Source organism: Struthio camelus, chromosome 30, assembly GCF_040807025.1.
Source record: "Struthio camelus isolate bStrCam1 chromosome 30, bStrCam1.hap1, whole genome shotgun sequence".
Classification (NCBI taxonomy): domain Eukaryota; kingdom Metazoa; phylum Chordata; class Aves; order Struthioniformes; family Struthionidae; genus Struthio; species Struthio camelus.
In genome coordinates, this window is record NC_090971.1 from 4,555,299 (window position 1) to 4,582,198 (window position 26,900).

Sequence of the window (26,900 nt, forward strand, 5' to 3'; positions counted from 1 at the left end):
TCCGCCGCCTGCGCCCGCGCGTCCCCCCCCCCCCCCCCCCCCGCCGGGCCCCCGCTCGGGGCGCGGGCCGCCTATAAAAGCACTTGTAACTTTGCACCCTGGTCTGTGGTGAGGCCGCGTCCCCGCGTCCGTCCCCGCCGCCGCGGGGCGGGGGGGGGACGGGGACGCCCGGGGGGCCAGGCCCCCGCGGCCTCCCGGCTGCGGCGGAGGAGAAAGCCAGAGTGGTTTATTATTATTATTATTTTTTAAAATATATTCTACGTTGGTCAAAGCCCTCGCTGCGCGTCGCTGCCTGGCTGATTCGGGGGGGGGGGGGCCCGGGCGCCCCCTCCTCTCCCCCCCCCTCCACCCCGGCCCCGGGCGGCGCTGCGCGGCCTCCGCGCCGGCAGGGGGCGCCGGCGGGCGGCGCGGGGCCCGGCGGCCGCGGGGCAGCGGAGCGCGGCGCGGCGCAGCGCGGGGCCGCGGCCCGGCGGCAGGTAGCGGCTCCGGGCCCGGGGCGGCGCGGGGGGGGGGGCTGGTCGTGGGCCCGGTTGTGGGGGGCTGGTGATGGGGTGTGTGGGGGGGGCTGTTGTGGGGTGTGTGGGGGGGGCTGTTGTGGGGTGTGTGTGGGGCTGGTGATGGGGTGTGTGTGGGGGGCTGTTGTGGGGTGTGTGTGGGGCTGGTGATGGGGTGTGTGTGGGGCCGGCTGTGGGGTGTGTGGGGGGCTGTTGTGGGGTGTGTGTGGGGCCGGCTGTGAGGTCTGTGGGGGGCTGTTGTGGGGTGTGTGTGGGGCTGGTGATGGGGTGTGTGGGGGGCCGGCTGTGGGGGGCTGTTGTGGGGTGTGTGTGGGGCTGGTGATGGGGTGTGGGGGGGGCTGTTGTGGGGTGTGTGTGGGGCCGGCTGTGGGGTCTGTGGGGGGCTGTTGTGGGGTGTGTGTGGGGCTGGTGATGGGGTGTGGGGGGGGCCGGCTGTGGGGTGTGTGTGGGGCTGTTGTGGGGTGTGTGTGGGGCTGGTGATGGGGTGTGTGTGGAGCCGGCTGTGGGGTCTGTGGGGGACTGCTGTGGGGTGTGTGTGGGGCTGGTGATGGGGTGTGTGTGGGGCCGGCTGTGAGGTCTGTGTGGGGCTGGTGATGGGGCCTGTGTGGGGCCGGCTGTGAGGTCTGTGTGGGGCTGGTGATGGGGTGTTTGTGGGGCCAGCTGTGGGGCCTGTGTGGGGCTGGTGATGGGGCCTGTGTGGGGCCGGCTGTGGGGTCTGTGGGGGACTGCTGTGGGGTGTGTGTGGGGCTGGTGATGGGGTGTGTGTGGGGCCGGCTGTGGGGTCTGTGTGGGGCTGTTGTGGGGTCAGTGCTGGGCTGGTGATGGGGCCTGTGTGGGGCCGGCTGTGAGGTCTGTGTGGGGCTGGTGATGGGGTGTTTGTGGGGCCGGCTGTGGGGTCTGTATGGGGCCGGCTGTGGGGTCTGTGTGGGGCTGGTGATGGGCCCGGCTGTGGGGTCTGTATGGGGCCGGCTGTGGGGGCCTGTGTGGGGCTGGTGATGGGCCTGGCTGTGGGGCTGGCTGTGGGGTCTGTGTGGGGCCAGCTGTGGGGCCTGAGTGGGGCTGGTCGTGGGGCCTGTGTAGGACTAGCTGTGGGGTCTATGGGGCTGGGTGGGGGGTCTGCATGGGGCACACTGTAGGGTCTCAGAAGGTCTTTATGGAGCTGCTGTAGGGTCTAGGGGGCAGGCTGTGGGGTCTGTGTGGGGCACACTGTGGGGTCTCAGCATGGCTGGTTTTAGGGGTAGGCTGTGGGGTCTGGGGGGGCGTCTGTATGGGGCCAGCTTGCTATGGGGTCTATGAGACCAACTGTGGGGTCTGTATGGGGCAGGCTATGGGGTCTGTGGGGCTGGCTGTAAGGTCTGTATGGGGCTGGCCGTGGGAGGCTCGGTGGCTGCGGTGACGTTTCCTGCTGTGCGTGTTTCCACCCCACAGTTTCCACCCCACGGCGGGCGCAGGTGTGAGGCTGGGGGGGGTTGGTGAGGGGAGAGCGGGGGGGGGACATGCAGGGGACACGCAGCGGGTCAGGCATGGGGACACGGGGGATGTGTGGGGCAGAGGGGGGCACACAGTGGGGCAAGCATGGGGACACACAGGGGATGTGTGGGGCAGAGGGGGACATGCAGTGGGGCAGGCAGGTTGCTGCAGCTTCAGGCCCCCCGGTGTCTCCCCTGGCCTTTGGGGAGCTCCTAACTGTCGCTGTGGGGCCAGCTCACCCCAGGGCCTGGCTTGTGCCCCCCACGCGCTGGCCGGGCCCTGCCCCACGGCGGGGATGGGGACGGGGGTCCCTGCCCCCCGGGTGCTCACTGCTTCCTCTTTCTCAGCGCCGCTGCAGGGCTGGTTCCTGCTCTCACTGCTGCTGCGGTCGGGGTGGAAAGTCCTGCAACGCCGTGGGGGGACATAGGGGGGCCCTGCGACGCTGCGTCCCCGCGGGCCCCGCTGCCGTGGGGGGGGACGTGGAGGGCCCTGCGACGCTGCGTCCCCGTGGGTCCCGCTGTCCTTGACCCCACGCTCCGGGAGCCCGGCCGGGTGCAGCGCAGGGCTCGGACCCGCCGGGTCAGGGACCCGGGTGTCCGGGGCGCCCCGATGCCCGCCGCCGCCTCCCAGCTCTCGGTGGGGGGCTGCCCCACGGTGGAGGGGCTCAGAGCCCAGTGGCGGGGGGGGGTCTGGCCGTGGGGTCCCCCTCCGTGGCCCTGGTCCCTCCTAGAGGGGCTTTCGGGAGGCAGGGTAGGGGGTGCGGGCGGGAGGTGGGGAGTCGCTGTCACCCAGCCCCGGGGGGGTCTCGTCCCCTCCCCTTTTCCCAGGGGAGGTGGAGGGGGGGCCGGGGCAGTTTCTCCCCTGCTGGAGCTGGGTTACAGGAAGCTAAATTGGGAACGAACGAGGCTGTGTCTCCGCAGCCTCCGTCGTCACATGGTGCGGGGATAAAAATAGCCTGGGTGGCATCTTGCCGGGGGCCGGGAAACGGCCGGGGCTGGGACGAGCGGGCTGGGGGGGTCCCCAGCTCAGGGGTCCCCAGTCCTGGGGCAGGGTTTGGGGCCGGGGGCTGAGCCCGGCTTTGCTGCGCCGCCCTGCTCCGGCGTGGGGGGCTCCTCTCCGCGCGGGGCGGCGCTGGCCCGGCCCCGCCGATGCTCGCGGGATTTCCTCCTGCAGGCTGTGAACCAGGGTCGCGGCTCCGGGCCGGGAGACGGCGACGTCTCCGCTCCCTCCCGCCGGGCTCTGCCGGGCGCCGGGGGCGTTCGGGGTTGGGACGAGTCTCGCGCCGTGTTCGCCCGCGCGGCCCCCGGCAGCCCCCCGGGCCCGGCTCGGCGGCTGGGAAGTGATGTGGGTGCTTTCGGCTCCTTCGCCTGCTTCCTTCCCCTTTCCAGCCGTCGCCGCGCAGCTCTCCGACAGCCTCGCAGGACCGGTCCTGCCGCACCCACGGCTGCCCGGGCAAGCGGGGGGCTCTGGGGCCGGGATGGGGGTGCTGGGGGTCGGGAGAGAGGGGCCGGGGGTCTGCGCCGGGGGTGGCGCGCCCAGCAGGCGGGGAACCGTGCCGGGGGCCTGCTGCCGTGCCGGGGGTCGCGCCACAGAGCTGCTGGCCCCAGGGGAACCCCTGCCCGCTGGGATGCTCGAGGTGGGGACACAGCCCCCTGTTCCCCCCGATCCCGGGGGTCCCAGCCCGTCCCCGGGCGTTTGGCAGCGCTCCGCAGCGTGACCGGCAAACAGGAAGCCTCCTCCCTTCCCGTCCCCGGTGCTTTTGCCCTGTCAGCTCGGCTCGCGGGCAGCCGTGCCCGGGGCCGCACTGCTGCCTCTCCCCGCGGCTGCAGCCTGGCCGGGGGCAGCCCCACGCCGCCCCCCACGCCCCTGCCTCCCCTCCCGGGACAGCAGGAGCGCGGTGACGGGGCTGCGAGGCACCAGGTTGAGGTGGCGGCTGTGGCTCGGTGGCCGTGGCTCGGTGGCCGCCTGTGCACCGTGACGGCACGGGGATCCCGGCACCAGGGGCGTCCGTCGTCCCTGCCTGGCGCCCTCTGACCTGTCCCCACTGCCTCCCCAGATGCCGTGAGCCGCGGCCATGTCGGACGAGAAGCCCCCGCAGCTGGTGGACTACTTCGTGGTGGCGGGGCTGACGGATACTTCGCAGCCCCTGGAGGAGGAGAGCCAGCAGCACCGCCCGGCGCGCCCCACTGAGCCCATCACGGATGTGGCTGTCATTATCCGCTCGCAAGGCGAGGAGGTGCCCCACGGCTTCACCTGCATCGAGACCACGACCTCTGGCCACCCTGTGGACCTCAATGCTGGGCTGCTCAACAACCCCCAGATGTACATATGCTACAAGCGGGGCCGGGACAAGCTGCCCCTCATCGAGCTGGGGTGAGTCCCGGGGGCCACCACAGCTTCCCCCGTGCCTGGCTCCCCATTGCCCCCACAGCAGCCCATGGGGGCCGACCTCCCCGGGTGCCCATCTCATCTTTCCTCTGCACCCAGGGTGCACTATGAGGGCAAGGACCGCCCGAAGCCAGGCTACAAGATCTTGGACACGACGCCCTACAGCCGCTCGGCCAACCTGAACTCGGGCGGGCCCGGCCACCAGCGCACCTTCCTCATGTACCGGAGGGCGGCCGAGTCGCAGGGCCACAACACGCTGGGCGTCACCGACATCTGCCTCGTCATGCCGAGCAAGGGCGAGAGCACCCCTCACACCTTCTGCCGGGTGGACAAGAACCTCAACACCAGCATGGTGGGTTCCTGGGGCGCTGGCCGCATCTTCCCGCAGGTGGGTGGGGGTCCCGGGCTGCCGCAGTGCCTGCCTGCGCTGACCGCTCTGCTCCCTCCTTGCAGTGGGGCCCGGCGCTGTTCCTGTGCTACAAGATCGCAATGGCCAAGGCCAACACGCTGGTGTACGAAGCAGGTAGGGTCCTGGCGGTGGCACGTCCCTGCTCAGGGGGTTTTTGCTCTTGGGAGCCACTGGGGCTGGGCAGGGGGGTTGAGGGCTTGTCTCAGACCTGTAGCTGATGCCTTGCTGTGCTGCTGCGTTGCTGTATCCCCAAGCAACCCTTTGAGGGCGATGGACCGTCCTTCCCAGCTCTGCTGGCAGCTCTCATCCTGCCCCAGCTGCCCTGGGTTTGACGGGCTCCAGCACACCATCCTGCTCTCTTCCCAGGGCTTCTGGGCCGCTACCCTGAGCAGGACAGCGAGTCCTTCCCTCTCCCTGAGTCGGTGCCTGTCTTCTGCCTGCCGATGGGTGCCACCATTGAGAGCTGGCCGGCTGACACCAAGTACCAGCTGCCCGTCTTCTCCACCTTCGTGCTGACCGGCGCCTCGGGCGACAAGGCAGGAGGGGCCGGGAGCGGCGGGGCCGGGAGGAGAGGGGGAACGGGGGGAGCCGGCCGCGCTGACAGGCCACCCCGCGCAGGTGTACGGTGCAGCCATCCAGTTCCACGAGGCCTACCCGCGGGAGCGGCTCTCCGAGAAGCAGAGCCTGCGCCTGGGCCTGCTCAGCGTGGTGGACCGGCGCCCCATCGCCAGCAAGTCGGTGCAGACCCGCAAGAGCATCTGCGTCCTCTCCCACTGGCCCTTCTTCGACGTCTTCCGCAAGTTCCTCATGTTTATCTACCGCTATTCCATCTCGGGGCCCCACGTGCTACCCCTGGAGACGTGAGCGCCGGGCCCAGGGGTGGGAGGGCACCCGGGCGTCCCCGCGCAGGATGGGCCCTGGGGTGGGCGGGCAGGGGGGAGTCAGCCCTTGGGAGGAGCCGGGTGAAGAGCCACAGGGAGAGAGGCAGAGCGATGGGGCCGGTCCCACCACGGCCCCCGCCCCGACGGGCTCTTCCTCCTCCAGGCACATCTCCCACTTCATGCACAATGTCCCCTTCCCGTCGCCGCAGCGGCCACGCATCCTGGTCCAGGTGAGTCCTCGCGTTTCCGGCCACGCGCCAAGGCCACGCGGGGACCCCGCACTAGCTCCCGGAGCTGCCCGCGCCCCATGTCTCTCCTCAGATGTCTCCGTACGATAACCTGCTGCTCTGCCAGCCCGTGTCCTCCCCGTTGCCGCTCAGGTAGAGCCATGAGGAGCGGCTGTGGGGTCGGGTGGGACGGGGTGCCGCGTGACAGGGGTGGCCGAGCCCCCGCGGGGACCTCAAGTGACGCGGCCCCCCCAGCGGAGCCAGCTTCCTGACGCTGCTGCAGAACCTGGGCCCCGAGAACGCCGTGACACTGCTCGTGGCCGTGCTCACAGAGCAGAAGTTGCTCATCCACTCGCTGCGCCCCGACGTGCTGACCAGCGTGGGTGAAGCCCTGGTCTCGGTGAGTGCCGGGGGGAAGCCGCGGCGCGGCGTGGGGCAGGCTGGGCCGCTCCAGCCCGCGGCGCTGATCTCCCCCCTGTCCTGTCCCCAGATGATCTTCCCCCTGCGCTGGCAGTGCCCCTACATCCCGCTGTGCCCGCTCACGCTGGCTGACGTGCTGTGTGCCCCCGTGCCCTTCATTGTAGGCATCCACTCCAGCTACTTCGACCTCTACGACCCCCCAAAAGACGTCATCTTTGTTGACCTGGATACCAACACCATCTTCCAGTAAGTGGCCCCTAACTGGGCCCCTCTTGCAGGCAGCCTTTCCCTGCCTGGGCAGAGGCAGCACCAAGACCTAGTGGGTGCAAATGAGCTCTCTCGTGTCCCGTGCTGTGGCGCTGTGTCCTGGTGCTGAGCCGGGGGGATGGGGCGCTGCCTGCCGGGGTGCCAGCAGCCAGGCAGCCCTCCTTCGTGCCTCTCTGCCTGCCCCCAGGAGCGAGGAGCGGAAGCTGCTGTCCCCACGGGCCCTGCCCCGCCGGCCCTGCAAGGTGCTGCTGGCTTCGCTGCACAGCCACTTCCAGCAGCTGGACGAGAGTGAGTGGGAGCCAGGGGATGGCAGGGAGCCTGTGGGGGGCCGTGAGAAGGAGGAGAGCCCGGGGAACGGCATGGAAGGGCTGGACAGACCCCGTCCCATGCTCGCCCCCTTCCCCAGTGTACAACAAGCCAGTGGAGGAGGCCTCGCTGGAGTTCCTGCTCACGGACTACGACCTGGTGTACGGGCGGCGCAAGCAGCTGGAGCTGGAGATCCAGGCCTCCTTCCTGCGCTTCATGGCCTGCGTGCTGAAGGGCTACCGCTCCTACCTGCAGCCCATCACCCAGGCCCCCTCCGAGAAGACCCGCGACTCCAGCAACCTCTTCTTCCTGCAGGGTGAGCGTGGGGTGGGCAGGGGCCGGGGGCAGCAGGGCGGCCACAGCGGCAGCCTGACCCTGACCCTCCGTCCCTCCCCGCAGGCTTCCTCAAGTCCCGGGACCGGGCATACCACAAGTTTTACGGGCAGCTGCTGCGCACGCAGCTCTTCACGCAGTTCATCGAGGACTGCTCCTTCGCCAGCGACCGCTACACCTGCCTCGAGTTCTTTGACACCTGCGTGGACAAGGTCAGCCCTGCTGCCGCCCCCGGCCCCACTGCAGTCCCAGCCCAGCTGCTGTTCCTGGGGAGGGGGCTGCACCAGGGTGGCTTTGGGGAACTGTGTTGCAGTGTCAGCGTGGAGCTGCTGGCCCCAGGTGATGCCCTGTCCCCCCGCAGGTGCAGGTGGACCTGGAGAAGCCGGAGGACGTTCCCCTGATGGAGCTGGATGACTCGCATGGCAGCGAGCACACCGTGTTCATCATGCCCCCCGAGGAGCCGACGGGCCCCGATGGTGCCGAGCTGCCCGCGCGCTACTGGTGAGCTCCCGCCGGCACGCCTGGCCCCCACTGCCCCCTCGGCACCCGGCTCAGCCTCTTCTCCTCGCAGCTACGACGGCTTCCCCACCCTGCGCCTCGACCTCCTGGAGCGCTCCCAGGACCAGCTGATGGCCCAGCTCTGCCAGGCCAAGAGCAGTGCCCCCAGCAGCCCTGCCCCACGCAGGACCAAGCAGGTAAAGGCCTGGAGCTTGGGCCAACAGTGCAATGAGTGAGCTGACCTCAGCCTAGCTGCATGGGGAGGGAGCCGGAGCCAGGCTTGCAGGGTGGGGTGCAGAGGGACATAGAGTCCTGGGGGACAGCAGTGCCGGCTGAGGTGAGTCTGGGGGCGTTGGAGCAATCATCGCTGACAGGAGGGCTAGCTGCCCCCACTGCATGTCCCAGCCTCCCTCTTCTCCTCTCCCTGTGCCCAGGAGATGAAGGTGGCCCAGCGCGTGGCACAGAAATACTCCTCAGTGCCCGACATGTGGGCCAAATGCCTGCTGGGGCACTGCTACGGGCTGTGGTTCATCTACCTGCCCACATATGTGCGCGCGGCCACCTCCAAGGTCCGGGCGCTCCAGCTGGCCTATGAGGTGCTCAAGAAGATGGAGGCTCACAAAGTGGTGCTGCCGGACGAGGTAGGAGACATGTGGGCCTCCTGGCGCGCGGTGCTGTGGTGAGGGAGGCAGGAGGATGTGGCCGCCCCTGATGCCCCCGCGCCCCCAGGTCTGCTACCGGATCCTGATGCAGCTGTGTGGGCAGTACGGGGAGCCGGTGCTCTCAGTGCGCGTGCTGCTGGAGATGAAACGTGCCGGCATCGTGCCCAACACCATCACCTACGGCTACTACAACAAGGTACCGGTGTGAAGGGCTGCCCGCGGCCAGTGCTGGGGTGCGGGATCCCTCCTCGCCCGTCTGACCCATCCCCGCCGCGGCTCTCCCTTTCTTGCAGGCGGTGCTGGAGAGCAAGTGGCCGGCGAGCACGCAGGGCGGGCGCCTGCGCTGGGCCAAGCTCCGCAACGTGGTGCTGGGGGCGGCCCAGTTCCGGCAGCCCCTGCGGCAGCGGGAGAGGGAGCGCCGTGCCGCCACGCTGCCAGGTGCGTGGAGCACCCCGGGGCCGGCTGGGGGGCCGCGGCCGGCTCCCCCTCAGCCCCTGACGGCCCCTCCGTCCCCGGCAGACGGCCAGGCCCCCACAGCCCCAGCGCCCCGGCCCCGGGCCAGCCTGCAGCGCCAGACCACCTGGGCAGGGCGCAGCTTGCGGGACGCCCCCCCGGCCTCCCAGCTCGTGAAGAGCGGCAGCCTCAGCTTCCCCCACAGCGAGGCCACCACGCTGGAAGCCGGCGTTGCCCACAGTGAGTGGGGCAGGGCTGGGCCGGAGGGGGCCGGGGGCTGCGGCAGCCCCTCACTGCCCTCCTCCTTCCTTCACCTGCAGTGATCAAAGCTCTGGGCGTGCTGGAGCCCAGCGCGGACTCCCTGCCTGCGCTGCCCCCCTGGCTGCGGGGGCTGCGGGACGCGGCGCCCAGCTCCGAGGACGGGAGCCTGTCAGACGTCAGCTTTGTGACAGACGAGAGCGATCGGCTGACGCTGGACAGCACAGATGGGCAGCTGGGTGCCGAGGGCCCGGAAGGGCCAGCTGCACCGGGGGCCAAGCCGTGCCGGCGGGACGAGAACCACAACAGCCTGGCGGGGGGCACGCCACGCCGGGGGCTGGCCGCCAAGCTGCAGCAGCTGCTGTCGCCCGCCAAGCGGCCCTCGCTGCGGCACACGGCCAGCATGGAGCACCCTGGCAGCCTGCGGGATGCCGGCTCCCTGCGCCGGGCCTCTGAGCAGCGGGACAGGGAGCCTCCGCCGCGCCGCAGCCCCATGGAGACCCTGCTGCATCCCCGGGAGCGCCCCGAATCCACTGCTTCTGAGGTACCTCCCTCCCCAGATGAGCTCCCAACACCCTTGTTCCCCCTCAGGCTACCTCTCGGGCCGGGGAGGTGCTCGTGGTGCCCAGGGCTGTGCTCTTCCAGCCTCTCTTAGCGCTAGGCAGCATGGAGAGGGCCGAGCCGGGGGAACGTGTCTTCTTCCTGACTTATGATACGTTTCCCTCAGAGCTCCGTCTCGCTGGGCAGCGAGTTCGACCTGTCGGACACGTCACTCTGCAGCGTGGGCTTCCACAAATCCTCCGACCCGCTAACCGAGGCTGTGGCCGGACACGAGCCGCCTGCTGTGGAGGTGAGCACGGGGCCCCCGTCGCTGCCCGGGGGCTCCAGGGTGGCGTGGGGCAGGTGCCAGGGCCGACGCCGCTGCTGCCGCCCAGGTCCTGCTGTCCAGCTGTTCGCGGTGCCAGGGCTGCGACTCATTGGTGTATGACGAGGAGGTGATGGCCGGCTGGACGTCCGACGACTCCAACCTTAACACCACCTGCCCTTTCTGCGGCCGCTCCTTCGTGCCCTTCCTCAGCATCGAGATCCAGGACTTCCAGCAGCAGCCAAGGTGAGACCTGCTCCGGGTGCCCAGCGAGACCCCTGTGGACCTCCCTGCACCCTAGTGTCCCCTGTTCCTCCATCCTCTGAGGAAGACTCTGCTGCCCTCGTGTCCTGCTGTCCACCCCGCTCCCTGGTGTCCTGGGTGTCTCTAACCGCCTCCTTGCCGTGCAGTGTTGCTGAGGACGGCTCCGCGCTGCCTCCCACTGGAAAGGGACCCGTGCTCAGCGACCGCCACCGGTGCCTGGCCCTGGACGAGGCCGAGCTGGAGCCAGGGGCACCCCCGGGGCTCTGCAACGGCTCCGTGGACTCCACGGTACGGAATAGCTCAGGGCTGGGACTGTGCAGCCTCGCCGTGGAGGGGGGCGCGTGCCTGGGGGCCAGCGCGTGGCTGGGGCCAGGTGGTGCCCCGTGTCCCAGTGCCCCATCCTCACCTGCAGGCGCTGCGGGGCCCGCCGCGGCGGTCGGAGCGGGTGGCCTTCGCCTACCTGAGCCCGCTGGTGCTGCGCAAGGAGCTCGAGAGCCTGCTGGAGAACGAGGGCAGCGAGTTCCTGGCCCAGCCCGAGCTGGTCGACAGCCACCCCATCATCTACTGGAACCTAGTCTGGTACTTCCAGCGCCTGGGGCTGCCCAGCAACCTGCCCCGGCTGCTGCTGGGCTCGCAGCACGTCACGGCACCCCCGCAGGTACCTGGGGAGCCGGGGTGGGTGCAGGGGGGGAGCCATGGGCCCGTCCCAGCGCTCACCGCCGTCTCTCGCAGGCTCAGCCCCCGGACACGCTCTCGGTGTGCGTGCGCCTGCTCTGGGACGTCCTCACCCCCGAGCCCGACAGCTGCCCCCCGCTTTACGTGCTCTGGCGGTTTCACAGTGAGTGGCGCGGGGAGAGCCGAGGGCCACGGGAGGGCTGAGCTGGCGGGCAGCACCGACCCCCTCCCCTTTCTCCCCTGGCCCTAGGTAACATCCCCACCCGGCTGCAGTCCTGGCGCCACCACAACCACCCCTTCTCGCTGGCCTTCCTGGAGGCCGTGCTGAACCACGTGGGGCTGAACGAGGTGCACAAGGCCATCGCCCTCTTCCTCGAGACGCTGGCCACGCAGGACAGCCCGCGGCACCTGCAGAGGTACCACCCCGTCCCCCCCCTCACCCGGCACCCCCCCCGGGACTCCCTGCCCCTCTCACCTCTGCCTCCCCCCTCTGCCTCCCCAGGAGCATCTACCGGGAGATCCTCTTCCTCACTCTGGCAGCGCTGGGCCGGGACCACATGGACATCGGTAGGTGGGGGCGGCGGGGAGGCGCTTTGGACTGGGTCAGGGAGGGCGGGGAGAACCCTGGCAGCGCTGACAGCCGCTCGCCCCGCAGCCGCCTTCGACAAGAAGTACAAGTCAGCCTACAACAAGCTGGCAGGGAGCCTGGGCAAGGAGGAGCTGCGCCGGCAGCGGGCTCAGCCCCCCAGCTCCAAAGCCATCGACTGCCGCAAGAGCTTCGGAGCCACCCTGGAGTGCTAGAGCCGGCCCCGCATGGGGCAGGGAGCAGGACCCGGCCCCGCGGCGGCGGAGAGGGGAGGCGCCCGCGCTCTGTGCCAGAGGGGCCGGGGGGAGCAGGGACGTGACGCCCCTTCTCCTCCCCGCCGCGCTTTAGCTTTGCCTGGCTCCGAGGGAAGGCTCCGGCGCCAGCTCAGGCGCCTTTTCCCTCCCCTCCCTGGGCCAGGCAAGGGGCAGCTCCTCCCGCTCCCGAGCCCTCGGCCCCGGCGGGAGAAGCTGCGGGGACGGGGGCGTCCCCAGCCCCTCTCCCCGCGCTGGGCATGGCGGCACCTCATCCGGACGCAGGTGCGACACAGACACTGGAACAGAGGGGCTGAGCCGGTGGCTGCTGCCTGCTCGGCTCCTCTATTCAGCTCCCGGTTCTGCTATAGGAGGGGATGGCTGGGGTCACAAAGGGTTTTTTTTTATGTCAGTGTTAATATATTTTTATTTATTTATTTTCCCCCTTCCCTCCCTCCGGCCCCCTTCTCGCTTGTGCTGAGAGTTGGGATGGTGCCAGGCAGTGGGTGGGCGCTGGGCCTCTCTCCTGGGGCTTCCTGGGGGCATTTTGTGCCCCCGCACGGCTGCCCTGGGCCCACGTGCCCGTCCCTCTCGCCAAGGCATGAGGAAACGCCCCAAGCCCCCGTTGCCTTCGATGCCCTTCTGCCCGCTCGCTCCCACACTGGAAATGTCCTCCCCCGCTAGCGGCTGGGAAGGGGCGATTGGGGGTCTCGGAGGGGAGGGGGGCCGGGGGCCGCCCCGGCGTTCACACTGTGCAATACGGAGCCCCCCTCGCCCCGGGGTTCGGTCGGGTTTGGTGGGTGTGTAAATAAAGCCGCTTCAGTATTTTCTCCGCCCGGCTCCCTCGCTGCCTTCTTGTGGGGTGTCGCGGAGGGGGTCCGGCCTCGGCCCCGGCCCCGAGCGGCGCTCAGGGACCCGACGGCCTTCGGGGGAGCCGGGGCAGCCGCCGGGGGGGTGGCCTGGGGGGCAACCGGGGGCTGGGTCCCGGGCCGGGGCCGCGTCCTCGCGGCAGCCTCGTCCGCCCGGACCCAGGGCGGGGGGCTCCCTGCCCCCTCGGCGCGCCCCGTCCTCCGGCCGCGGGTGGTTTGCGGCAGGAAGCGCCGCCGCGGCCGGACGCACAATTGCCCCCTTGTGCGGCCCGGCCCGGCCCCGCTGGCTCCAGGCGCCGGGCGGCCGCTCACAAAGGAGACCTTCAGCGAGGCCGGCGTGAGCTAAGCGGCGCTGCCCGGCCCCGGGGGACCCCGCGCCGCCCGCCGCGCTGAGCCCGGCCAGCTCAGCGCAGGCACCGGCCGAGGCCAGCGGGGCCGGGAGGCCGCGGCGGCACCTCATTGGCCGGGTCGCGCGGGGGGGGGGGGGCCTCGCGGCCAGCCGGCCAATGGGAGCGCAGGGCTTGGCGCCCCCCGGTGCCGCTCGGCAGCCAATGAGCGGGGAGGAACCATAGAGAGCGGCAAGACCTGCCAGAGTGTTGGCCATGGCCCCGGCGGCCATCTTGGGTGCTGGGTAGTGGGGGGGAGGCCTGAGGGCTGGCGCGGCCGGAGCCCTGCCCAGCCCCGGCGGGGGGGCGGGGGGGGGCGGGCACCGTGCTGCCCAGCCGCGGCCGGGGGGCGGGGGCACGGCGCTGCCCAGCCCCGGACCCGGCCGCTGCCCCCCCGCTTCCCCCCCCCCCAGCGGCGTCGCACCGGGCCACGTGCACCGGGGCCGGGCCGCCACGTGGGCCCGCGCGGGCAGGGCGGCTACGGCGGCCGCTTTGGGCCTAAACTCCCGCGAGTGCAGCGCGGACGGGGCGGGGGGGGGAAACGGATGGGGGGGGGTTGCTTTTTGCCCGCCGACACATAACGAGGCCAAGCGGGTTCCCGGATGTCCAGGCTCGGGGACCCATTAAAGGCGCCCCGCGGGGAAGCTCCTCGGCTATGGATTGGGCGAGCCGCGCGCCAATCGACGCGGCCTCCCGCCAGTCAGAGGCGGGAGGCGGGCTCGCCGGGGCGACTGCCGGGGTCGGTTGGCGGGAAGGCGCGTCCGTCGGCGCGCGGCGCCAATGGGCGTCGTTGCTCGGGTCGGGAGGCGGGGCTTGCGCGGCGGGGCCGCTGCCCAATCAGCGGCATTGTTTGTGGTGGTGCCGGCTGCTGCTCCTGCCGCTGCTGGTGGCTGCGGCGCCGCGTCTGCTCCGCCCGCCCGGCCCGGCCTGGCCCGGCCCCGGCCTGGCCCGGCCCCGGCCCCGGCCTCAGGGCAGCGAGCGGCCCCCCCGGGCGGCCGGCGGCGCCCCCGCGCGAGGTGAGGCGGCGGCGGCGGCGGCGGCGGGGGGGGGCAGCGCCGGGGGGGGCCGGGCCCTGAGGGGGGGGGCGGGCCCGGGGGCGGCCCGGCCTGGGGGTGTCGGGGCTGGGCCGGGCCCGGGGCCCTCTGCGTTGGGGGGGGGGCCAGATCCCCGGGGTTTGGGAGGGGGCTGCTCTCGTGGGGGGGCGAGCCCAAGGGTTTTTTGGGGGCAGAGCCCGGCGTTTCGGGAAGGCCGTGCTAGCAGGGCCCGGCGCGGAGGGGTTTGGGGGGCCGGAGCGCGGGCAGCGGCGGGCGGGGGCGCCCCGAGGGCTCTGGGGTTTGTGCCAGCGCGGTGCGGAGCCCGGGAGGGGGGGTCGGGTGGTCAGAGCGTGTGGGGCTGGGCTGGGGTGGGGGCTGTGCTGAGGGCGATACAGATTACCACCCCCCCCCGGGGGGCTTGGGGGGCAGAGCTCAGGGGTTTGGGCGAGCTGCGCCGGTAGGGCACGGCGGTTTTGGGGGGCAGCGGAGCACAGCGGCTTGGAGGGGACGGCTGAGCCCTTAGGAGCGGATGAGCAGGGATCGCGGTAGGGTGGGATGTTGGCTGTTTGCCCCGGCCTGGGGGGCAGGTCCCTGCCCTGCTGGGGTCTCGCTGGGCTGGGGGAAGCGATGGGGGGGGGGGGACGTGCTCCGTCTGGTTCCCGTTGTGTGTTCGTGTGTGGGGTCCCCGGGGGAGAAGGTACAGGGGGGCGGGTGGCCCCTAGTAATAGGGAGCGGCGGGATGGGATGGGAGCCGTGGTCTCCCCCAGCCACATCGCCCCCTACACGTGGTGGGGGCCACAGGGGTGCGGGTTCCCCCCTTTTGCTGCGGATTTGGGGCTGGATGCAGTCACTTCAGTGCTGCTATGGAGCCTGCTCTGGTGGGGAGTGTTTGTGGGAGCTGTTAGTCCAGGCCTGCCAGGAGAGCCGGGGATCTTTGACCTTTCTGGTGGAGGGCCATGGGGCAGACCGCTCCCCTCCCTCGTCCAGGGGGCACCTCATTCCCCTTGGTTCCCTCCCCTTTTGTTGGGTTTCAGGAACAAATCTTATTTGCTTCTGCGTTACTGTTTTGCCATTTCCCTGATCCCTTGCTATGCTGGTGATGGGAATGGGTGATTGTCTTTCCCTGCTTCAGTCTGCTCTCATTGGGGAAATCTGGGTTTTCTGTCCTGAGGGATTCTGCCTTCTTTCTTCCCCCCCCCCCCCCCAGATACTGCTTCCCCACATTAAAAACAGGAGAGGGACAGCCAAGAAAACTTTCACATCCCTGCTTTAACACGAAGCAAGAGAGTCTAGTAACTGCCTAGTTCTCTTCCTCTGGCTGTGCACTGCCCCCTTCCATGTGGGCAGCGAAAGGAGCCGTGCCTGCACCCCTTCCCGTTTTGGTGTGGAGCAGGGGGGCAGCTGAGTGGTGGGGATGATGCGCTGGGTTCGTTTCAGGAGCGGAGCCTAAGAGGATGGTATCAGTGCTAAAAAAGCTGCTTCTCAGGAGATCTGGGCATAGGCCCTTCCTAGGCATCTGGAAATCTGGGTGGCACAGTTTCTTTCCCCTTTCCTCGGCTTCCCAAAATAAGGGTGTTTGAGCAGTTTAAAATTGCTCTCCCTTCTTCTGTATTCCTGGTTAGAAATAAGGGTCTCTTTGATGGGGGGAGGGGGGACTTTGACAGGAAGAGAAGGAGGAGGTGATGGTGGTTTGGGCAAGCAGAGGGTAGCTGAAAGCAGGGAGGAAGAGCGACAGCATATGGATGCGATCTTATTGATTTGCTTTAACTGACTTGCCTTCCTCGCCTTCTGTTTGCTTAAATCACCCCCCCCCCCAAAGGGAGTTTTTTGAGCTTGTCTTGACTACTGACAACCTGGAGGAGGAAGGGGAGGGGGATGAGTCTGTGTGGGGAACTGCGTCCTTGTGGAAGAAGGTGTGGGAGGTTTTGACTCTTGTTTCTCAGTGTTCCTTGGTGGGGGGAGGGTTAGGATTGCAACAACAAGCGGTTCGAGAGGACAGCGGTTTTAAAGGATTGTGCATGGTTGACTTAAAGGCGAAAGAGCGTGTTCCTCCTTGTGGCTGCGCAGGGAGGGAAGGGCTGACTGTAGTATTTTGTCTGTCTAGGTGTGCTGGGAGTGCTCCCCTTCCCTTGAAATCCTGGTAGTCCGCGCGTGCTGCTCCCTGGTTGCTCACGTAACTGAATGTTTAAATGGCCCACGCGCCGCTCCTGTCGTCGGTGGCAAATACTACTTCAGCTTAAGCATCTGCGCGTGGGCGTCTTGTGTCTTTGAGCCCCTCGTGTGCTGCCTGGCCAAGGGTGCTGTTTGCGCCACTGGAGCAGTGCGCACACTGGGTTCAGTTTGGGCCCTGTCTGCCCTCGGGTTAAAGCTGCATCTTCAGCATGTCTAAACACGGTTGCAGCACACTGTACATAGCAGAGTTCATATCCTCTTGGACAGATGTCTGTAGGAATCCGTGTGTCTAGCTTTGATTTAGGAGCATGCTTGGAATTTGTTGCATTCCTTGTTCTCTTGGTCACAGAAGAGTTACTAGTCATCTGCTGATGGAAAATGGAAGCTTTAGGAGCTTAAAAAGCCTCTCTCTGGTCGGGTGACCTGCTTTCTGAGTAGTTAAGGTCTTCAGCACTAGGTGCAACCTTAGCTTCAGTGCTTTTCCTGATCACGAGGCTGTATGAAACTGAGTGTGACACGCAGCTGACAGGGAGCATCCATCTTTGCAGGGCTGTGGTTTGCCTTTACCTAGTATGGCCTGGCTTCCTGTTTAGATGTCTAAATGGTTTCTGTGAATTCTGACAATTGGCTTGGAACGGCCGGGTTCTCGCTAGGCTCTCGACTGCTCGCACAAAGGCGCGACTGCTGTCTTCTTTCAAACACATCTGGGAGGGGGAGAGCAGAAATATCTACTCAGCAGAGTTAATTAAACTTAAGATGCTCTTGAAAGTGTCTTTTCTGCCAATGTTTTCTTCTGGGGAAGAGACACAGGGCTTATGATAAGCCACTTAGAATATGCACAGGGTTTAAAATTAGAGGTGTGTTTCCTGGATTCATTCACTTAGTTTCTTTCATCACTCACTAGTCCCTTCAGCATTTCAGAAAAAAACAACCATCTGAGGCTTTTTTGTGTAATTCCTTTTTAGTTTCTGCTCTTTGTGCTTTGTCCCCCCCCCCCCCCAAACCGATGAACTGCTCACTGATGCGCTGATCTTTACAGGGAGGGGAATGTTTAAAGCGAACTGTTATACTGAGGTCCTTGCATACCTTGTAACTTGCTCCTTTTTTTGCAGCCAGTTTATAAGGAATGTGAGCCTTTGTCTGGCAAGCAGTCCCACTGGTCCCAGGTTGGAAAGAGTCCTGTTGCATAGCATCCTGAGCAATGTTAACTTGTAAGAATTGCTGCTATTGAATTTTTTAAAAAACATTTTGGCAATAAAAAGAGCTAGGGATATGGGGGAAAAAAAAAAAGAAAGAAAGAAAGATTTTTTTTTTTTACAGCCCGATCTATTACCCTATGGAGGATGACTTTTATTTTTAAAGGGGCATTTGGTTCAGAAAGTACTGTGCTACTCTGAGAGTTGCCAGGTGCCATTTGAAGCTGCTCATGTATAAGTATTGAACCCGCAGCTCCACATAATGTTTGTATTGAGGCACAACAGCAAAATGTTTCTGTTGTAGTAAAAAAAAAAAAAAAAAAAAAAAAAAGCTATAAATCTAATCCCAGTGTAAAGCTACCCACCTCTTGCTCATAGAAATTCAACCTATCAGACAATGCCACATGCTGTTGCCGTTTTATAGCATTGGATAAACCACTGAAAGATGCATAAGAAACTTACTTTTGCACATAGCTGTAGTGCGTTCTCTTGTGCTGAAACCTCGCTGGCACTTCTGTGTGCGCAGTTAAAGTGTGAACGCGGTTTGAGGATCCATTTGCTTCTTCTAATTCTGCAACTCTTAAATGCCGCTAGCAATCCCTTCACAGCAAGCAGTGTTTTTTTGGTAGCTCCAAAAGTATTGAGAGACGATAGCCAAACTCACGTATTTCTGCTCCTTAATCTCAAGACAGTTCGGAGAAGCCCCCTTAGAGATCGCTGGGGTTTTGTTTGCAGTGATTTCTGTTTTACGATTGCTATGGGTTGTTGGGTTGTTTTTAACGCCTGGGATGTTATGTTGCTATTCCATAACTTAGTTTACATAATCTTGGTGCAATAAACGAAACAGTAGGGCCTGGGCAATAGGATGTTGCAACGATTCCATGTTTCTTTCCTTTACTATTACTAAACTTGAAGTTGTTTCTCTGATCGTTGGTTTTTTTTTTTTTTAAGTGGCAGTATAGTAATTCAGGTAACTTGGCTATTAAAAAAAAAATCATGTTCTCATTGTCGGGGTGCACTGGACCCTTCCTTAGCAAACGTGAATGAGTCATTAAGAGAACGTGCCTGTCAGCTTCTAGAACAGCAGGGTAGCTGATGCATCTGGGTGGGAAAAGGCTTACTTTACCATGGCACGTTCTTAGAATAAGAAGTGCAGTTGAAACTTATCTGGGTCATTTGGAAAAAACACAGACTTTTTTTTATTGAAGAACATCATTACTTTGAAATTGGGACTTTAAAGTGCACGTGTAGTGACAGATTCTGATGCGTTTCAGAGTACTTGTCACACTGCACAGGTTTAATCGGAGTTGTGTTTTTGAAGCTGGCCAAGGTGGTGGAGTGGAATCAGACATCCCAGGTTACCCGTGTTCTCCGTGTGCCTAAAACTCACAGTGCACTCCAGTGCAATTTGGGTGGACTACCATATTTTTACTGTGACAACACCATTTCCGGAGCTGTGGTGTCTCTCCAGGAAAGCTGTTTTTACTGCTGCTGGCTCAGGCTTCTCCCTCCTTGCTCTCCTTAAGTGACTGCTGTAATCGATCTCCTGCTCCACCTTCTTGCTTTTGACACAGTGGAAGCAGGAGAGTAAGATTTCAAGTTTGTCAGTGAGTCTGGGCCAGGAGCAACAAGGTTTCATTTCCGGAGGGATGCTGGTGGCCCCCTGAGACAGCAGATCTTCCAGCCACCGCTCTGTCCCAGGCACAGAAGGTGAGAAAGCTTCAGGGATATGGAATAACTTTTTGGTTTTTTTTTTTTTTTTATAGTTGAAAGTAATGAACATAATGTTTAGATAACCTAAACCGAAATTACGTACCTGGTGATTGTTCTGGTGTGCTCTGGCTATTTATAACGTAGCTGAGGCTAATAGTGACTCTGCCCCTTCCCCCAGCATTCCTAACCGAGTAGAACATACCTGGAAGGTGTCACTTGCGTGTTGGATGCATGGGCTGAAAAGCATGTTTTTATGCTCTTCTCTGGACCTCAAGCTAAATTGAAAACTAAACTTCAAATATTGCTGTATTCAAAACATATCAGACCTGATTTGGAGCAGAACAATTTCCCTGGTTAATTAGACACAGAGTAGAAATTACCCCACTGTAATAATGTTGTTTAGGCCCAGTTCTGGATGTGGCTTAGTTCAGCGGGCTATACAGACAAATGAGTACCATCCGGGGAGTAAAGGAGGCAAGCGTGTACAGCTGGATCCTTGTGGGGAGAGGGATACCTCTGAGGGGGCGGAAGGGAAGGGGGAGCCGCTGGGCCTGATGGAAAGCTCGGCGAGAGCAGTGGTACCGTAGTTGAGCTGGTCTGCCCTTTCATCTCTTAAGTATTTCCTTGGAGGGGTTCCTTTCCCTCTGCCATCTCCTAATCAGATACTGAAAATCTTGAAGAATGCCATTAAAATCTTATTCATTGGACTCAAGCAACGCTGAAGTAGTTTCGGGTTGTATTCTTTTTATTGATTTCCCTGCCACCACCACCATCCCTTTCCGTGTGATCCATATAAATGGAGAAAGGAGCTCTATGCAAATGCCCATAGCAAGCAGATTAAGCTTCTCCCCCTACTTGTTTTAACAACTCTCGGTTCTACTTGTAACAAAACAAAGTCATGTTTTCAAGTAGAGCTCTGCCCTATATGCTGATAATACTGTTCTCAGATAGAGGGGCTTCCTTATTGTGACTAATGCGTTCCCTCCTTTCGTCTCAGTCTGGTCAGCACAACAACAAAGAGGCAGTGGTTATCCCAGGTAGTTTTTTTTTAATGTTTTAGCTTTGTCAAGGGCTTCATTAGAGGCAGGGTCCTCAGAAAGCTTGTCCCCATCCATGGGAAATGAACGCGTAAGGAATGTTACTACAGTAACAGAAGAGCCTATGGTGTTAGGACTTGTTCTTTTTTATTCTCCTTGATTTTCTTACAAACACGGCCTATTGTTTATAACTGCTCGCTCTAAGCCCTTGGGAAAAAAAGGGTTTATTTAAGACAGTGTATTGAGGAAAGAGGGATAATGGTAAACTTCAGATTGCAGTTAGTTTTGTAACTCTGTCCATTGAACATGGAATATTATCTGGTTATTTGTGATAATGGTATCCAGAACATGTCTGAAATCCTTCTGAAGACTAGCATCAGTATTTGGAATTCAAGTGCCATATAAATGTGAGGGTGTTAGAAGAGCAGCTTCCAAGCCTTCTGTCTAAAATTAGACTGAAGAACTGTGCTGAAGTGCAGAGGAATCTATAAAGAACCTCAGGGGCTTTTTTTCCACACAGCCTTAGCAAAGTGGGAGTCAATATGACCGTTTCGTATTGGTCCCGCGGCTTAGTCTGGAAGTTCTGCAGAGCCGCATCCATTTTGTTTTATTTTTAATTGAAGTCTTTCAGCTCTACAGTGGTAGCAGGTATTTCCAGCTAGATGATGTCTTCTAAGGCAAGCTTTTAAGTGCATAAATGGCTTAATAGTACTTCATTGGACGTAGGGTGTTACCGTCCGGATACGAGCACGTCGCTTCTTGGGGTGAACCTGAAATTGTCCAATTTCAGAGTCCCAACGCTGGATTAGAGACAGTCCTCGCTTACAACCCCGCAGCAGCGCTCATGAGGCCTGTCTAGTTCCTCGAGGTCGGAGCACCCTGCCGGATGATCGAAAGAGTCACGAGAGGGGAGAAAGGCATTGAAAGAACAGTAAGGTTGGGACAGAAAATGGAAGCTGGAGGAGTTCTCAGTTAAGGCTGCAATGAACTGTGTCTCCTCCAGTACCTCAGCACAACAGGGAGCGGGGAGGAAGGAGGAAAGGTGTCCTGTTGTGCGCAGAGGTATTGGAGGAGTTGTGGTAGAATTTGCCCTTAACTGCACACTTCCTTGCTTTTATTGGTTTTCATCACAGCAGTTGGCATTCTCCTAGCAGTTCTTTTCCTGTGTAAATTTTTCATGCCTTTTCTTTAAAGGCAAACATTGCTGCTGTTGAATATGCAAATGTATTGTACCGTAGGTGGAGTGACTGGTGCATGCTCTCTCTGAGCATGCTTGCTGCGTGAGCTGTGCATCCATGGCTTTTGGCACTGGTGGCAAAATAGCAGCTCTGTGCAGCCGTGGCTTGTTCTTCTGGATGGGGGGAAGGAGGTAGTGATGATAATACAGCAATTTGTGGTCATGTCCTGTTCAGTTTAACTGAAGAGTTAAAATGCCTTAAACTGTAGACTTTTTTTTTTTTAAATCCGCCTGAAGTTGATGCCCTGTGAAGTCATTAGTAGTGCTGCTTCTCCTGACGCCATCACAGTTCGAGGTGTTCTGGGGCGCATTGTAAAATGGTCATAAGCCCAAAGCACCTGAAGCTAGTAAGTGTATTTTTCCATAGGATCCTGGGTTTAGGCCTCATTTTCTCAGAAATCTTAGAAAATAAATGCAAGAGTCCTGTTTCTTTGAAAATGGTCCTTGACCAAAACCTGTTATCTTGGAAAAAAGAAAACCAATGTTTATTGCTTGTTTTCCATCTCTCATACTACAACTTTTGGTTATGCCTTACATTAAATATCAGAGTAGAGCACCTAGCTTATGTGAAGATAAAACATTAAAATCCTACATTTCATTCAGTTAATGTGCTAGTCCAGCTTCATGGCCTTAGAAACATTATCTTTATTACCAAACCTGCGTAAAGATGAATGTTTTCAGACTGGTAACTGAAAAGGAGCAAGACACCCTTCTCTATAGGGTATCTGGAAATATTGCCTTTCTCTGTCCAACTGTTTGAGCCTTACGTTTTGGTCTTGGATGGACGTGCTAGCCTTCAAGCCACACAAGTCCCTGTAGTCTGTCTTCTAGGGAGCAGATGGGTGCCTCTCTCCTCTTCCCAATGTGGAGACGTCCCGAGAAGCAAACTACGGAAGTAGTATCCCGGAGGAAGGAGGCCTGAACTCTCTCTTCTGTCATGTCAAGCTAACATATTGGGGTTGGGCTGCTCTTTATCCCTCTTCCCCTCACGTGTCCGAATACCTTTCTGTTGTGCCTTTTCCAGCAAGGGAACGGAGGGAATCGGGTTCTCTTCAGCTTCTTAGCTCTGCTCTGAGGAAAGAGGATGTGTCCTTGCAGTGCTTAAAATGCCTCTTGTCTGAGGCTGAAGTTGACTCTCCTTTTTCCCTCGGCTGTTCAACCTGGTCAAGTGCTTTAGAGGTTGAGTTGGTTCTCTGCTCTGCAGTGTATGTGCGAAACTTTCTCATTAGCATCCCTGCACGAACCCTGGCTGTGTGTGGTGCTCTGCACTACTTTGGTATTGAATCCTACAGTCAAGGAGTACGGGAGACATTAAGTGAGATGGATAACCTGAAATTCTCCTGGAGACAAGATTTTTATTGCTGACAAGTTCTTGGTTTAACAGTTTGCTTGTCTTTTTTTCTTTTCCTGACTGCCTAACACAGTTTGTATGAGAAGAAAGATAATTCACTTTAATGAATTATAAAACTTGTTTCACTGCAGTGGGTCTTCATTTTTCCTTTTGTCTGCAGCGGAGTCACTGTTTGAGTAGAATAAAATTAACTTAGTCTCTGAAAAGACAAAAGAACTGAAACTCCTCGCTGCTGAGAGGAGTTGAGGGAGGGAAGGGACAGGACGTTATCTCGAAGGCCCCATATGCTCCACCAATCATAATGTTTTGAATTTTTTTTGTAATCTAGGTTTTTAAATTTAAACCCTTTGCCATTTTAAAATGATTTTTATATACTCATATATAAGGTATTTTTTTGCTTTCCCAGGCAATGAGAGCTATATGCAGATATCCAGAAACAAGCTGGATAAAGTTAGTGAAACTGTCTATTGCATATTTACAAATATCCACAATTGTAGGCTTTCCATTTTATACCCTGGCTATCAAGCGTTTTTAGTAATGGACTAAAATACTTGGTGACAAAGTTACTTTTCCTTTATGCTGCAGTAACTTGCTGTTTAATCGCAGGGAATTTTTAGAAAAATGCTGTGATGTATGTGTTAAGCTTGGACCGTTTTCCCTTTGTCTTAGTTGCGTAGCCCAAGGAAGGTCCCTCTCGAGGCTTTGAGGCTGGGGAGTGGGGCCCTTTGGTCTCAAAATACGCTTGTCGATGGGCTGAGGGGCTCCCAGTTTGAAGTTCCCTTGCAGTGGTGGCTGGTGCTGGTCTGCGGCGTGCGTGCTGGGCGCAGGTGGGGATGCTGCTCCTGCGTCGGGAGCAGCGCTGTCGCCTCGTCTAACAGACGTCTTGATGCCGCCCACGGGAGAGCGAACTTGCCCACCTTTGTAGCCCACCAGGAGAGGATGATCTTCACCTTTTTGTTTTTAAAAGGAAATTTTGAGTGAAAGGAAATTGATCAGACAGATGCAGACTTTCGGAGAGTTTCAAAATGGTTGCTTAGTAATAGTCCCTTGTTGTTGAATAAGTCCAAATCTAATGTGTTTTCCCCTTCTATGAATCATTCCTTAACTTGCTTGTTATTAAAGTCCCTGATTCTAATTTAATCTTGGAGACTTGACAATTTTAAATACCTACTAGTGCAGTGTGATTCTGAATTGGCATTTCAATAGCTTATTGTTTCAGGCTTTGCAACAATTTCAACAAACTAGCAGCCGTATGGAAGAAAGCCATACTTAAATATGCACAAATACAGTCACTGGAGTATCTCTGCTGTGAATTCAGAGGCATCATTTCTAGAATTCCTCCTGGTTTAATGTAACGCTGTATATTTAGTAGCCCTGTAACAACGCGTGCAGCAGAGGCATGAGAGGATGTGTATCCATTACAATATACCTTCATACTGAAGTAGGGGAAAGATGCTGATACACTTTCAAAAGAATGTCTTTAACAGAAGGTCGGATCCTCAAATTCTGCTGCTTGGCAATACAGTTTTAAACTACTCATCTTCTGGGTTCAGTTGTATTTAGTCAGCGTGTTTCAGTGAGAATTGGATGGATTGAAGCAATGACAGGTTAGGAAGCTTGTTGTAAGTCACCAGGGATGTCTTAATAAAAACTGCTGGGCACCACAGGGCAGTTTCTGATGCTTTCCTTGGTGTGCTGGAGTGCTGATGGCTTGCGAACAGGGTTCATTTGGAGCACCAGCAGCTGTCAGTTGTCATGCTTTCTCTTTCCTGTGCGTGTTTTTGTTGTTGGTTTTTCTATTTTATCTTGTTGTTGTTGTTACTCTCACATTTATATTTTGATGCTAATGATGCTTGGTTTTTTACTCTCGTTTAGTCTGCTCCTCCAAAGTTTGCGGACCCAAAATGTTGCTCTGTACACCAGTGACTAGTTTTATGTTTCAGCACTGACCCTTACTGAAAACAACTGGACACAGAAGTCGGCAGCTACTGGACATTGTCAGCTTCCCACGCGCTGTGGTGAGGATAGAAATAGGACTGCTGTCCATTCATTTTCCTGTGGGATAACACTGCTATGAAAATATTACATTGTGAGTAGTTCTTGTTGTCGTGGACTGTTACCAGTCTGTGAGAATTGCCACGGATATTAAAACCAAGAGTGTGAGGGGAACTAACCTTAGCATTACGCTGAAAATTTCTGCGATAAGCACGTCAAAGGACATATTTAAGCCTTATCTGTGTTGTATTCTAGAGAATATTTATAATTTCAGAGGGGTTAACCCTGGACCTGAACTGAATTTAAATAATAGGGTTATGTCCGTTATGACTAGCCCATACAGAATGAAATAACTTTGAATTATGCTGAGGCAGTCCTTGCTATCTGTTCCTGCTGAACGTTGTTCTGCCTCATGTAAGTTTGCTGGTGAAACCTTGCTTTCACGTAACCAACTCCTTTGCTTTGGGATTGTCAGGCTTTGAAGTTGTGTTCCAATTTTACCAAAACATTTTTCAAATTACTTAGTGTTAATCGGAAGCTGTGTTGTTATGATGACGATCATCTGCTTGTTATTAGTTAATGACAAGGAAGGGAAAACGTGCAAAAACCATGAAGAGGAGGGAAGGGAGTGGGGTTCAAGATCCCTCTCTTTTGGAAGAGAAAGCTCAAATGTCAGATTTCTAACCTAGGGATACCTTGGGTGGGGAATAAGCAGCAAGGGAACAGAAGAGTCCTCGTGCAATGCACCCTATTCTGGCTGATTGCTTTACTACCGAAAATCTTCCTGTTTGGGGCCTGTCATATTTGAGTTTTCCGTATTGCTAGCCATAGCGAAGATCAGCATTTGGATAACATTCCACTGTACCGGATTTTTTTCAGAAAAAGGAGGGATTTATAGTTTTTTAGATGTGTTGAGTTTAAATACAAGCAACAACACTACAGCACTCTCTCCTGACCTGCATTTTATTACTTCGGTTCTTCTGTGGAATCTGCCCTCAAGATTTGGCCTAAGATTTAGGCAGTACTAACAAATGAGGTTGCTGTGTCCTGATCCTTCAGTGATACAGGGATATTATTGTTTTGAATTGCTGTCTCTATTACTAGTCTTACGTTTACAACACCAGCGTGCTTTTTTCAGCTGTCTGTTGCTGGATGTTTTGTTCTGGTTGAATTAAAAATTTAATAGAATTGCAATAATTAACTCTTTTTCATCCTCCTGAAAACTATCATGACATTTACTGCTCTTTGGGTTGTGGGCTCTCCTCCTGTTGTAATTTCATATGTTTGTATATGAAGGTAGTCCTTGTGCTGCCTTCACACCAGGTGCTTTTAAGTCTTCTGGGCTAAATCTCGTTATGAATGCATGCCTTCAAACCTAGCTGTTTTTTGCTTCTTAAACCCTCTCCTGTGTGTCTAAATGCAGGAGACTCCTCTGGCCCTTGTCCCGGTGATAGGAACGTTAGCCACCTTTGTTGCTTATTTTGGGGTTGTGGTATCATCGTTGTTTTCTGGGCTGGTGTGCAGTGTCCGGATTGAGCTAATTCTTGCCCTGACGTTACTTACCGGCAATGAGACGTTAGTCCTTTGAAGAGTGACTGTATAAATTAAACTTTCCAAGTATTTAGTCCCAATAAATTAACTCTAAGTGATCACATGCTTCTGGTCAGCCACCTCTTTCTTACCTTTCTGATTAGTTACCTGGGAAAACTTGAAGGTTTGTCACGCCAGAGACCCTTGCCTCCTGTCCTTTGTGCATTATATATAAGAATCACTGTAAAAGCGTAAATGAAGAGAACACAGGGGCTTCTGGGCTAATCACCCAGCAGAGCAGGCAGGAATCAGGAGAGATTTCTCAGCTATGGATCACCTGCAGATAATGAATTGGGTTCGGGAAACAGAGCTGCATAAAAGCAGCTATTGTTAGCACTTTTGCAGACTTAGTCAAAGGCCTTTTCATAGTGGAAATAGAAGCACCCAGAGGATGGGTCCTTTCATAAAGGACCCCAAAATTCAATTACGTGAATAGTCCAGTGATGTTTTACCACTACCTTTCCCCTCCTGGCCGTAAAGATCTTTTCAGAAACCTTGGAAGGGCAAGACAAAGGAGGGGGCAGTAAGAGAGATGTGAAGCATCTCAGCCAACCCCAATTTGTGGAAAATAGTTGTAGTCTTTGCTGAATCT

At 59.1% G+C, this 26,900-nt stretch overlaps 2 protein-coding genes across 9 annotated transcripts in view; both read left to right on the plus strand.

Annotated features, from left to right (window-relative positions):
* Positions 1-411: 411 nt before the first annotated feature.
* Positions 412-12,560, plus strand: DENND4B (DENN domain containing 4B). Of its 4 annotated transcripts, XM_068922206.1 has the most exons (28): positions 3,297-3,437; positions 4,042-4,358; positions 4,473-4,725; positions 4,827-4,896; positions 5,149-5,318; positions 5,401-5,642; positions 5,827-5,893; positions 5,985-6,043; positions 6,146-6,290; positions 6,381-6,556; positions 6,765-6,865; positions 6,984-7,199; positions 7,283-7,428; positions 7,578-7,717; positions 7,788-7,911; positions 8,149-8,355; positions 8,444-8,572; positions 8,670-8,814; positions 8,896-9,069; positions 9,150-9,631; positions 9,815-9,937; positions 10,023-10,198; positions 10,363-10,504; positions 10,629-10,874; positions 10,949-11,054; positions 11,142-11,307; positions 11,394-11,458; positions 11,547-12,560. In XM_068922206.1, exons 2-28 carry the CDS (start codon positions 4,060-4,062, stop codon positions 11,690-11,692), a joined length of 4,515 nt encoding a protein of 1,504 aa, XP_068778307.1. In that variant the 5' UTR covers positions 3,297-3,437; positions 4,042-4,059; the 3' UTR covers positions 11,693-12,560. The 4 variants fall into 4 exon arrangements, with proteins under 4 accessions (XP_068778305.1, XP_068778307.1, XP_068778304.1 ...); XM_068922204.1 differs by lacking the exon at positions 3,297-3,437 and adding an exon at positions 412-476 and having other exon boundaries at positions 8,670-9,069; XM_068922203.1 differs by having other exon boundaries at positions 8,670-9,069.
* Positions 12,561-13,928: 1,368 nt separating this feature from the next.
* Positions 13,929-26,900, plus strand: part of GATAD2B (GATA zinc finger domain containing 2B) — a 50,478-nt gene continuing 37,506 nt past the window's right edge. Inside the window, exon 1 of one of the 5 annotated variants that reach the window (XM_068922034.1) lies at positions 13,929-13,999. Coding sequence is in view for 1 of the 5 variants with exons in the window: in XM_068922030.1 (XP_068778131.1) it covers positions 21,022-21,071 (50 nt within the window). In the remaining 4 variants the exon portion in view is untranslated. Of the gene's footprint in view, positions 14,000-20,930; positions 21,072-24,671; positions 24,813-26,900 lie in introns of those variants that run through there. The other 4 variants (XM_068922035.1, XM_068922030.1, XM_068922032.1 and 1 more) reach the window with 4 other exon arrangements.